The sequence below is a fragment of the Trachemys scripta genome, chromosome 2 (genome assembly GCF_013100865.1).
Source record: "Trachemys scripta elegans isolate TJP31775 chromosome 2, CAS_Tse_1.0, whole genome shotgun sequence".
Taxonomy (NCBI): domain Eukaryota; kingdom Metazoa; phylum Chordata; order Testudines; family Emydidae; genus Trachemys; species Trachemys scripta.
This window is the reverse complement of record NC_048299.1, coordinates 141,242,021-141,254,347: the sequence shown is the minus strand read 5'-3', so window position 1 is coordinate 141,254,347 and position 12,327 is coordinate 141,242,021. Positions and strand designations below refer to the sequence as shown.

Here is a 12,327-nt window from a genome sequence, read left to right as displayed (position 1 = left end):
TGGGCCCCGGCTGTACGCAGTCCCTGGACTCACCCCCCCCCCCCCCCCAGACTGCCCCCTGGACTCCCCTCTCACCTGGGCACCCAGCCGCCTGGCCCTACTCCCACCCCCAGGGGACCCCATCCCTCTGCTACTGCCACGGAGGGAGACAGAGCCCTGCTGGCGAGCGTGGGTGGGGGGCAGATAGGAACCGTGACCTGCAGAGCTGCTGGCGCCCCCCTCCCCCGAACCAAGCAACCAGCCAGCCAGGAGTGCGGGGCCAGGGGTTTATTGATCAGCTCTTGGGTCACTTGGGGAACACACGAGTCAGCCAGCACGGGTGGCAGTAGGGGGCGTTTCCGGGGCTGGAGAGGGCATTCCTGTGCAGTGAAGGGTCTCTGGGGGGGCACGTACCCCACGTCCCGGGCTCAGGCGTTTCTCTGCGTGGGTGGCACATACTCCAGGCCCAGGTGCTGGAAGATTTCTTCTTCGGATGCAGCAGGTAGAAAGAGGTTCTGGACGGAAAGAAACCAGTGCCCGAGCTGAGAGCAGCTCCCTGGGGCGATCCCAGCTTGCAGGGCAGGTTGGGGGTCCTTACGCAGCAGCTGGAGCTGGGCTAATGCAGACCCTGCTACCGCACTGCTCAGCCCCCCACACCAATGTCCCGCCCCAGAGGCACTATGTGCCATCAGCTCCCCGTGCCTGGGGAGTTCAGCACTGTGCAGGGAAAGCCACTCTGATTGGCTGCCTTCCCCATTGCCCCACCTCCTGGGGATGGGCAGCCAGCGAGAGCCTGGGGAGGGGGCCAGAATCTGTCTCTGTCCCGGCAAGCACCGGCCATGGCCACTGTCACTCCCATCGCGCTGCAAGCCACGCAGGACCGGCCACACGACTCTCCCCCTCCACATGCAGGGGGGTCCCCAACCATCAGAGGATCCACCAAACCACACGCACCCCGCGCTTTCCTGGGGCCAGTGCTTCCCGCGCTGTCAGCTCAGCCGTGCTGGGGCTACGCCGGGCATACCAGGGCTGCTGCCCCCTTGGACCGGGTGAGAGGGACCGTGGGTTTCGCTGCTCCCCGAGGTCGGGGACCCTCCATCCAGACCTGTCAATCACTGGGCTGCCCATGCCTGGGGAGTCGGTTCATGGCAGGCCCGGCAGGGAGCAGGCGTCTGGGAGAGGACAGTGCCAGGGCATGCAGGGGTTGTAGGTAGGGCCCAGCACCTTGGTGCCCCTCGGGAGAGGTAGCGAGGGCCTGGGGATCCCTCCTGCAGAGCAAAGGATGCAACCACCTGCCTGGGGGTGGGGCTCCTATGGGGGCCGGGTCTCTGCAGGCACGTCACCACCAGGGGCAGGATCAAACCCCAGACCAGGCTTCCCCGCACCCCCATCCATTCAGCCCCGCGTCCCCATCCACGCGCAGCACCGTACCAGCCTGGTGTCGTACAGGGTGTGGCTGTTCAGGACCATCTTCCTCTCATGGCCGGCGAAGCGCCGGAGCTCGCGTTCAAAGTGCTGGGGAGAAGGGCGCAGAGCCTGGAGTTAGCGCCGGTCGCTCTGGCAGGCTGAGGGTCTCGGAGCCAGAGTTCAGGGCCCAAGGGGTCTGGTTCAGACCCAGCTGGGAAGCGCTGACCCAGGTTCAGATCTCCGCTCCCCTGCACATGGGGCGTCTGGACTCAGGGGGCGTTTGGCCCATTGGAAAGGGCTGCATGGATCTGGATTCAAAGCTCAGCACGGGCAGGGCAGGGATCTAAACCCCCCCCAGGACCCTGCCATAGGGTGGGACGGGCTCAAATCTAGAACGTCCCCCGGAGCGGGGCTAGGATCTAGAACCCAAAGCCTCCCCTGTAGGGGCTGGCTCATCTCTGGCACCTGCCATGCCGGGATCCAGAGGTCCGGCCCTCGCCCACGTGTCTCAGCTCCCCCTGCCCTGGCCAGTCACCTACCCGGGAGCCAGTCCAGCCGAGAAGAGCGAACGGGAACTGATCGACTGGAGCCATGACCAGGTCCACCCTGACGGCCTTCCAGCCTCGGACAGCACCCAGGTGCCCCTGCGCCTCCAAGCGGAATATGGAGAAGCACCTCTCAAATCGGTCCAGGACGTCCCTGCCCCCGGGCGGCTCGGGGCCCTCGTGGAGCGCGAAGCTGTTCTCCTGGCTGTGCTGATAGAGTATCAAACCCTGGTGGGGAGAGAGACAGACAGCACCTCAGCCACGTGGGGCACATGGGGTATTTCCAGGGCTGCCCACCCCACCCGCCTAGTGCTTGCCCCACAACCCTCACCCCCCGCCCCCCCCCCCCCCCCCGGGCTGGGATCCCCCCCCCCCCCCCCATCTGAACCCCCACATCCCGCCCCTCCTCCACCTGGCTGTCCAGCCAGCTGACGACGCGGCTCAGCAGCCCCGCCTCTCTGCCAGCCTCGGGATGCGTGAGGAGCAGGTCGACGTCGTGGCCGCGTGGCTTCCCCCTGCGGGGGAGAAACGGAAGGTCACTCAGCAGCACGTAGAGCCCAGCCCAGCAGTAGCCAGGTCAGCTCCAGAGGGGGCGCCGTACGTCCCAGGGCCGGCAGGGATCTCTCATGCCCAGGGGGTTTAAGAGGTGGGGGCCTGTCTGGTTTGGGGCTGGGATCCCCCCCTGCCACACACACACACACACAGGCCATGCATGCTGGGGAGAGCATGGCCGCCCACACGCGCATGCTCCCAGGGAGACCTGACGTTGGTTCTTTCTTTGCCGTTGCCACTTGGGAGGCAGCAGACCCCCAGCCCGTTACCGTCTGAACCCGCCGGCCAGCGTCACCGAGGCTCCGGGCAGAAACCGCTGCACAGCCTCCTGCACCATCCGGCTGATGGACTCCGCCTCGCCACGCTCCACCGGGGTGTTGAGGTCCTCATAGTGCCGCAGCCCTGCAGGGGAACCGCCGGGGTCGCTCAGGATCCCAGGGCACGAGGTACCGGCCGGGAGACGGGTGCGAGGTTCCCTTCCCTTAGGTCTGCCCCAAGCCCCGCTGCATGGGCTGCTACGGCGCTGGCTGTGAAGCTGCCGGGGTCAGTGCCTCGCGTCAGGAGCTAACGGCCACCATGGAAAGCTACTGGGGGCCCCAAATACCAAACTAGCCGCACCCCAGGTTCAGCCCGGCTCATGTCTCCCTGCCCCAGGGGACTCATCCTTCCCAGGTCTGCAGAGTCCAGGCCAGGGCGCAGAGGGCCCGTGGGACAATGCCAGGCAGTGCAGGCCAGGAACAAGCCTGAGGGACCCACAGCGTGTGTCCGTGTCCAGCAGCCTATGGGCAGAGCCCCTATTCGATGTGTCACAGCCCGTCCTGGTGCTTCTCCCACAGTTCCTCACCTGCCTGCTGCTGCCTGGTCAGTTTGGTGTTCCGCTCCTGCAGATCCACGAGCGTCCGGAGCCCCTCCTGGTACCACCGGCTGGCCGTCCTCACCCCAACCCCGAAGATCTTGGTGAAGAGCTGAGGAGACAGGAGCCAGACGGTTCCAGGTGGTGCTGGCTGTGCCTGAACCAGTGCAATGTCATCCCCAGTGGCTGCACTCGCAGCCAGGATAAAGCAGCTACGACCAGTGGCAGCCGTAGGAGTGCTCCGTTAGCTCAGGAAACCGAATCAGAGGAGCTGGGAGACCTGGGAGCTAGTGCCAGCTCCCCAGCAGTGTTTCATGTCTCTAGTAATTGCTCAGGTGTGTGTCCTGGACCCTATACTGCTAACGGGGATCCCCCTTCAGCTCAGCTGGCATCTCTACCATATAATTAACCTGTCAATCAAACACCTTATAGCTCCAGCCTGTACCGGGAAGGTCCCTCACTGAGAGGCTGAAATAGACATGCTATGGGGTCTAGTCATGGCTGACCCACAGTCCCATCAGGAGGGAACCGGTCTAAGCCTTTTCAACACCATGGCCAGGGCCCATAAATCCACTGGAGCCGGCAGGAGGTTAAAGCAGCCACCAGAGGGCAGCGGGGAGCAGCCGCCGAATCCCCAGCTCAGTGACCACCACATCTGAAGCCAGGCACAGCGTGTGCTCAGCCCAGTGTGTGCCCCACGCCAGCCCCCAGCTCAACCCCCTGCACTCAGAGCTCAGGATCGAAGGGGAACCGAGCCCCAGCTGCCCCGGGCTGGGGCCTCCAGAGATCGCCTAGTCCAGCCCCCGCTGGACCAGCCAGGGTTCCCGGGGGCAGAGACGTGGGAGCTCAGGGGGAGCCTGCGTGGGCAGACGGGGTGGGCAGCGCTGGCAGAGCAGCGCCAACAGGGTGGAATAAAGCTCCACACAGGCGGATGAGGCAGCTCCGGGCTGGGAAGGGCGACGGAGCCTAGAGTGATAGAGATGCCAGGGGAGGGTCCCAGGGGGCAAGCAACGCGATGGAGCCGGGAGACTTGGACGCCAGCATCAATCTGAGGGCTGCCGAGTCCGAGCCAATCCCCAGCTCCAGCCCCGTGGCACAGGCTGGCACCACGCCCCTCTGGGTCAGAACCCACCCTCCCAACTCCATCCACAGAGCACGAGCAGCGTGGGGCGTCAGACACTCATTCAAAGCAGCAGGGGGCAGCAGCCAGGCCCCCGTGCCAGGCCCCCAGGCCACCCCCCAACAGCACCCGGTCCCACATCCCACGAGCCCCACCCAGCTCTGGTACCTTCATAGTCCGGTACCTCTCCGACAGCTTCACTCTCTCCACCTCCACTGAGACGCCATCTTCCAGCACATCCTGCCCGAGAGAGACCGCCCTGAGCCCAGCGCCTGCCCCCTTCCATGAGGCCTGAGCAGTGCCCTCAGCCCAGCCACTCGCTGCAGGACATGACACCCTGGTGCCAAATCCGACCTGAGACAGCAGGGGGGCTGTGGGTCGGGGCTGAGGGGCACTGGCAGAGCTGGGGGGAGCTGGGATGGCAGGGGGCTGCTGGTCGGGGCTGAGGGGCACTGGCAGAGCTGGGTGGCAGAGCAGGGATGGCAGGGGGCTGTGGGTCAGAGCTGAGGGACACTGTCAGAGCTGGGGGGAGCAGGGATGGTAGGGGAGCTGCAGGATCTCTCTGGCTCTCTCAGATTCAGTACCCCCAGATCAGGCCACCCCCCAGGCCTGGCTCCCGAGGGCCCTGTGGGGCGTGCGTGCGTACGCGTGCGTTACCTGGATGACCCGCCGGGAGTGCTCCCCAATGCCAGGCAGAGGCCCCAGCTCCTCCAGGGCGCTGAGCCGGCCGGGCAGGGCCTTCAGCACCGAGGCTGCCCTGGTGAACGCCAGGCTGCGCCCCTCGCTGCCGCTGAAACCCGCCTCCTCCGCCAGGGTCTCCAGCGCCTCCTGGGACAAAGCAGAGTCACCCCCCGTTGGGCACCAGGAAATGGAGTTCAGCCCCTGGGCAGCCAGGGGAACCCCAAGTGCCTCTGAGCGCCCCCAGGACCAATCCCCTCCCCCAGCTTCAACTCCCGCCTCCCCTGCCCGTACTGCCCCAGCTCCCACCCCCAGAACGTGCCCCCTCAACCGCCTAGGAGTCCTGGGGTCCCAGCCCCGGGGGGCAGCCTGTACCGTCAGCGGCTGGTTGCTGTGGAGAAGCGGGGTCCAGCGTTGGCAGGCATACGGTGCCATCTGCTGCCCGAGCGGAGCCAGCGCGGTCACCTGGGAAGGAGAGTGGGGGGAGTCAGTGCCAGGAACCCAGGAGACCTTCACCCTGCCCAACCCCCAGCATTTCCCATCTCCCCTTCCTGCTCAGGTGCCAGGAGCGCCTCATAACCAGCCCCCGCCCTGCTCCCCGCAGTGCCCCCTGCTGGGCTACTCTTGTCTGTGCCCTCTCTATGGGATCCCCCACCCCATTCCCTGGCTCCCCCCAGGCTCAGCTCACCCTGAGGCGGTGCCGGGACTCGATCTCCACGGGCCGTCCGGCCCCCATGCTCTCCGTGAACCAGCTGATGTCCAGCAGGGCAGGGTCCCCCCCAGCACCACACTCCTCCCGCTGCTGCTCCAGCCACCGGGCCACCTCATCCCCAGAGTTCTGCTCCGACACCACATGGGTCACTGCGGCGCTGGGGAGCCGCCACCGGGCGGGGGAGAAAGGGAGGAGAGGGGACATCAGGCTGGGACCCCAGGAGGGAATTGGGGGAGCAACATGAGTCTGGGGGGCTCAGGCTAGGACAGAGCATGGCTCTCCCCTCCACTTACCCCAGCCCTGGGCTCCCCACAGCTCTGCCGGTGCCCCTCACTCCCGACCCACAACCCCTGCTGTCCCAGCCCTGGGATCTCATGGGGAGGGAAGAGACCCAGTAGGTTTTTCCAAACACCTCTCAGTACCAGCTAAGGGGGATCCAACCCACCTGGACCCACCAGTGTCTTGCCCAGACTCAGCTGGATCCATTAGGTGCCAGACCCGGTGTCCCAACCAGGTCACATCCCCCTCCCGTGTCACCCCACTCAGCTCGGGGGAGATCAGGCCAGGGGCGGCACTGGCCAGGCCTGGTGCAATCAGGGTGCCCCTCCCCTCTTGGCCCCAGGAACCCTGGGTTGGGGGAGGAGGAGTAATGGGTGACACCGACGAGTGAGCGGGGGAAGGGGCGTAGCCGGGGCCACCCAGCCCGTATGGGCTTTACCAGGCCTTGGAGTCACAGGTGCCTGGTCCTGCCCAGGCTGGCCAGCTGCTCTCCCTGGGCTACGGAGGGCTGCAAGGGGTCAACGGGGTGAGGCTGGGGGGGGGAATGACTGGCAACAGCTCTGGGGTCTGTGGGTGTTGCCCCATCTCCCCCTCAGCCCGGGGCAGCTGATCTCTCTCACCTATAGGCCCTGTCCACACGGAAGCCCTTGGCCCGGGCCAGCTGGGTGAGGAAGGCCCGGCGGCTGGCCCCCATCCGCTTCTCCACCAAGCACAGGACCACGGCGGGGAAGCGCCCAGTGTCCGGGGGCCCAGCTGGTGGGGACGGGGCCCTTCGCCTCTTCTTCAGGGGCACCAGGGCCATGGCCAGCGGGACCGCGGGCAGGCCAGGCAGGAAGCTGGGGGGACACAGGTGGGGGTCAGTGACAGGGTCCCCCACACAGCAGGGCCCCCTGGAAGCTCAGCAGGGTCAGGGAGTGGGGGCGGTGGCAGGCCAGGGCTGTGGGGAACAGGCAAGTTATGGGGCTAGGGGGAGGTTATATGGGAGCTCTGGGGGAGGGGATTGCATGGGGGTTTAGGGGGGGGGCTGGAGCAGGGGCTCGGGTCAAGGGGAGGGAGCAATGGGGAACTCTATGGGGGGGGAGGGGTCCTGTGTACCCCCCCAGCCAAACTTCCCCAGCTCATAAGCGCCGCGTGAGCTTGAGGCGGAAACGCCCCCGCGGGTCAGAGCCAAGCGCAGCCGCGCCCCTTATGCAAATATAGCCACGCCCACGCCCCCGGGGGTGCCGGGTGCGAGCCCGGGCCGCTGCTTCCCCTGCGCCCCTCCCCCCCGTAGGGGGCGGGGCCTGGGCGGGGCTTGCCAGGGGGCGGGGCCGAGCATGTGGTGATTTGTGCAATTGCAACTCTCATATGACCGGCAAAGTTGCGCTTCCTGAAAGTGCGCTGGGGGCTGGGCTCGGGGGCAGGGGCTGGGCAGGGGGCTCGGGGCCGTGCAGCCAGCGGGGCGCAGCCCAGCCATGGGGCACCCGGCGAGCTGTGCTGCCCTGCTGGTGCTGAGCGCCGCCTGGCAGCTGGTGCTGGGGGGCGCAGCAGGAGGGGGCCGGCGGAGCCCGCACAACATCGTGCTGATCCTGACCGATGACCAGGACACGGAGATCGGGGGCATGGTAAGTGCCCGGGGCCACCAGCCCCTCCCAGGCCACAGGGTGTGGGCACCGTTCCCCGGCCTGAACTGCCAGAGCCACCCGTGTGTGCCCCATGTCACGGGTCCTGTAACATGGTCACACATGCCATGGTCCCATCCATGCTGCCAGACCCACCCGTGTGCTCCTCGTGTCACGGCCCCTGTCGCACTGCTCACCCAGCCATGGCATGGTCCCATAGTTGCCCCCCTTTGCAAAGGATCAGTGGCTTCTGGGCCCCTGTGAGAGCTGGGGGGACCCCTCTTATGAGCTAAGACTGGGGGTGCAGCTGACACGGTTCTATCCACACTGATAGATAGAGCCACATTCCCCCCACGTCACAGGCCCAGGGGGCTCCAATCGGGGCCCAGCCCCTCTGCATGGCCACACCATGGCTTAGGCGTGTCATGGGCCCTTGGGGACACAGTAAACACACAATGCTACTGCCTGGCCCGCCGCCCGGCCACGCCGCCCACCCCCGCCGCAGTGGGACTGCCTGGCCCGCCGCCCGGCCACACCGCCCACCCCTGCCGCAGTGGGACTGACCCAGATAGTGCCAAACTTCCCCTAGCCAGGGCACTGTCCTGGAGCCAGGAGAGCTGGGTTCTAATCCCGCCTCTGCCAGTGGCTTTGGGCAAGTTACTTCACCGCCCCGGCTCGGTTTCCCCTCTCACCTGTTCAGACTGTGAGCTCTTCAGGGTGGGACAGTCTCCCAGAGGGGGGCTGTGTCCATCCTAATCTCAGTCAGGGCGCTGGTCGGTCCCAGCCTGGCGGTTGTTTCGAGTCGCTGGTGTGTGACAGGAGCTGGGGTGTTTGGCGCGTTCTGTGCAGCTGCACAGGGTTTACTTAACGCGTGGTTAACCCCGAAGCAGCTGACGGTTCAAACTCGGAGCTGGCAGCTCTGCCGACCCCGGGGGGAGGGGGCAGGGGGTCGCCCCTGTTTGGAAGAAAAGTGGGGTCTGAATCGCTCTCCGAAGCGCGGTGCTCCACGTGGGCGCGTGGTGGGGTCCGTCTGCCCCGGGAAGGCACGGAAATCCTGCAGCTGTGCAGGGTTGATGACTGAACATCATTGGCATGCTTGGGAGCTTCAGATGGAGGGAGGGGGCTGTCCGACCGTCGTGGTGGGAAGGACGGGTCTCATGGTTAACCTCACAGCCCCCCTAGAGACCTGGTGTTTGATCCCAGCCCAGCCACTGAGCAATCCTGGGCAAGTCACTTCCCCGCCATGTGACTCAGTTTCCCCTTGGCAGGCAGCTGATGGTCGCTAATCCATGAGCGAATGTCTGTGAGCAGTGCAGAGCCACTCCAGGGTTCACTGGAGCGTCGACAGAGGCTTCTGGAATTTGCGCTCTGTGGCGTTGGAGGGCGGGAAATTGCCCCTCTGAGTCAAACACACCTGGAGTCCGCCCCCCCTCCCCCTTTGTGCCTAGCCATTGGCCCCCTCACCCGGACGCTGTCACCTGGGGCTCTCAAAGGTGGGTCAGTATCATTATCTCCGTGTTACAGAGGGGAAACTGAGGCACAAAGAGGGACTTGGCCATGGACTTGCACAGTAAGTCAGTGAAAGAGCTATGAACCCAGGCGTCCTGGCTCCCAACCCCCTACTCTAAGCACTTGACCCCACTCCCATATGCTCGGCGGGTGTAAACGCCCTCGGTGGAACCCGTCACTCGTGACCCAGGCAGCACAACACGCGCCACTTCCTCCTTCCACTTCTGGTTCTGCTCCTGGGCTAAGCCAGCTGAACTCTGAGAGGAAGTACCCGGTGTCCTGCCGTCTGGGATGGGAGCCTTCCTCTGGGTCCAGCTGAGCCAGAGCCCATCTGGGAGCTGCGGGGAGCATGGCTGATCTGGGGCGCTGTGTGTCAGGTCACCTCTATGCCAGGCGATCGAACGTTAACCCTTCGGGCGCTGCCCTGCCCTCACTGCCGCTCCAGCCTGGCAGCTCCATCCCCTTAACACCGCCTACACCTCTGGAGGCCAGAGCGCGAGGGGACGTGCTGGAGGGACCGATCCTGCCCTGGGCGCCACAGGGTGGATGTGGCAACCAGGGGCCGCAGCCTCAGCTTGGAGCTGTGCTGGGTGACACCAGCTGAGGCTCTGCCCCCCGATCTCTAGTCCTAGAGGGCTGTGACGCCTGGGTTACGTAGGTGCCTGTACGCGATTCTCTCGCCTTGGCACCTTACGCATGTTGCTCTGAGGCCCCGATCCTGCACTGAGCCGCCCCGTGGGGCTCGGTGCCAGAGCATGGTCGGCTAGTGGAGATCCGCTTGTGGGTGCCGGGTGTGATCCAGAGGTGCCAGGTGTGTGGGCTGGGGGATTAGAGCAGGGGAGAGCAGCCTTGGGGGAGCAGCAGTCACCCCCCTCCTCTCTTGCTCTCGGCCCCTCTGGGTCCAGCTCCGAGCCCGGGGGCCAGGATCTGATTCTGGTGCACTGCCCTTGGGATGAATCACAAGTGACAGCCCGGGAATCAATGGAGCAGAGCCAGTGGGGGAGGGGAATTACACTCCAAGGACCAGGCAGGGAACAGTGGCTGGGCCCAAGTCGGATCTCAGAGTCGGATTCGGATCCCAGTGTCAATCTGAAGTGACTCTGGATTTAGCCCAGGCCGGGCTCTGAGCCCGCCCTGCCCTCAGAGCTGCTGTTTAATATCGCCCTCATCACGTGCCTCCAGAGCCAGCCTTGTGCAACCCCCACCCTTCCCACTGTGCAAACGCTGGGCTGAGCAGAGGGGTCAAGAGATCAGCCCGGGCCCTCATCTCCTGACCCCAGCTCTCCCCGAGCTGGGGGTGTCCCAGCCCCACAGGGGAGCTCTCCACGGCTCTGGAACAGTCGCTGCAGGACCCCCTTGGTGTGTCAGCCCCCGCAGGGTCACACTCTCACTGGGGCCAGCCCCTCAGCTTCCCCGCCTCCTGGGACTGACCCCTGGAGCCGTCAGCACCCCTGGGTCACAGCACGAGCTCCCTGCAGCGAGTCAAGTCCCCTGGGTTGGAACCTGAGGGAGACTTGTACCCCCAAAGGGAGCACTGCACCCCACCTTCCCTAGAGTGCAGTCCTGCTCAGCCAGCGTGGTAGAAGCAGTCAAGTTTATTAGGTGTCTGGAACACTGGGTAGAAAGTCCTTGGTTAGCACAGGGAGCAGAAAGTGACAGCCTGGTCCAGTAGGGTCAGCCCAGAGCCCTCTGCCTGCCCCCTTCTTGGTGCCAGTCCAGGAGAGACGCCTGCTTCCTGCAGCCCCGCATTTAACACCCCCACTTGGCCCCTCCGCAGCCCTTTGCTCTCCAGCTGCTCCCACCCGACTAGCTTCCTGCAGGGTGGGGGGGAGGGTGTCAGTCCATGCCTTAGTTGCTAGGTACCAAATGTCCAGGGAATTGGAGTGATCATTGTCCTTTTGGGCTCTCCATGGGCCTAGGCCCCAGCCAGCCAGGGGTCAGTCACGCCTGGATCTCTGCAAACAACCTTTTCCCACCACCTAGTAACCATGCAGCACATGAGGAAACTGAGGCACATACACCATCCATGCAAAATATGAAAATTTTCCCACTTTGTCACAGGGAGATTCCCTTTTCCAGATGGGTCTTTCTCTGCTCTGGTCTGTCAGCCCCCCTGTGCCGTGGATTTCAGTGGAGGTCAAAGCCCAGGCCCTCAGTGGTAAAGCATCTACCCTTTGAGCTAGCTGCTAATTAGCTGGTAGCAGTAGTAGGTTGTTATTCTCTGATGCAGAACAGCCCCAGTTGCACCCACCTGACAGACACATGTGCTTTAGTTAGACACAGGTTTTGGGGCTCAGGGCAAGGTTGTCTGGCCTGTGACCGACGGGTCCAGCCAAGTCTGGCCTTAAACTCTGCAGATCATGAGGGTTCCTAAAGCACAAATGATACACACCAAGCTGCAGCGTCTCTGAAATGCAGCCATCTCTGGGGCAGAGCGTAGCAGACAGAGACGCCAAGGGAAAGCCTGAGCATTCCAAAATGCCCAGGGGTGTCTCAGAGCTCTCAGGTTTAAGGTCTTTCCCCTTTAATGATTCCACATTTATCGCTAATCCTAATTGCCATGTTCTACTGAGAGTTGTTCTTTATACAGAACCATGTGGCGGGGGCAGGGTGATGCCAGGTTCCTAAACAACTGACAGTCAAAGTGACACTTTCCAGAGCAAAGGGTAGCTCCAGAGGAATCACTCCAGTGAATCAGACCAGGGTCCATCTGGCCTAGCTCCAAGGAGCCTCTTGTAGAGTAAATTCCTTCCTGACCACGCTGGGAGGGGTTGCCAGGGCTTTGGGGGACAGGATAAAAATTCAAAATGATCTGGACAAACTGGAGAAATGGTGTGAAGTAATTAGGATGAAATTCAATAAGGACAAATGTGCAGTACTCCGCTTAGGAAGGAACAATCAGTTGCACACACACAAAATGGGCAATGACTGCCTAGGAAGGAGTCCTGCGGAAAGGGATCTGGGGGTCATAGTGGATCACAAGCTAAATATGAGTCAACAGTGTAACGCTGCTGCAAAAAAAGCAAACATCATTCTGGGCTGGATTAGCAGGAATGTTGTAAGCAAGACACGAGAAGTAATTCTTCTGCTCT

General features: G+C 63.9%; 1 protein-coding gene across 1 annotated transcript; it reads right to left on the bottom strand.

Moving 5' to 3' along the window:
* Nucleotides 1–259: 259 nt before the first annotated feature.
* On the bottom strand, nt 260–7,134 carry POLM (DNA polymerase mu). Its single transcript, XM_034759401.1, has 11 exons — nt 6,746–7,134; nt 5,823–6,003; nt 5,510–5,599; nt 5,114–5,284; nt 4,625–4,696; nt 3,328–3,448; nt 2,753–2,885; nt 2,344–2,446; nt 1,926–2,159; nt 1,411–1,494; nt 260–494 (listed from the first exon to the last, which is right to left on the bottom strand). Exons 1-11 carry the CDS (start codon nt 6,925–6,927, stop codon nt 408–410), a joined length of 1,458 nt encoding a protein of 485 aa, XP_034615292.1. The 5' UTR covers nt 6,928–7,134; the 3' UTR covers nt 260–407.
* Nucleotides 7,135–12,327: the final 5,193 nt, after the last annotated feature.

Excerpts from the sequence above, each read along its gene's own strand:
- POLM (XM_034759401.1), bottom strand. The coding sequence starts at position 6,927 with ATGGCCCTGGTGCCCCTGAAGAAGAGGCGAAGGGCCCCGTCCCCACCA. Across the intron at positions 6,004-6,745 it reads CGTGTGGACAGGGCCTATAG|CGCCGCAGTGACCCATGTGG; the intron begins GTGAGAGAGATC and ends GCGGCTCCCCAG. Across the intron at positions 4,697-5,113 it reads ACTCCCGGCGGGTCATCCAG|GATGTGCTGGAAGATGGCGT; the intron begins GTAACGCACGCG and ends TCTCTCGGGCAG.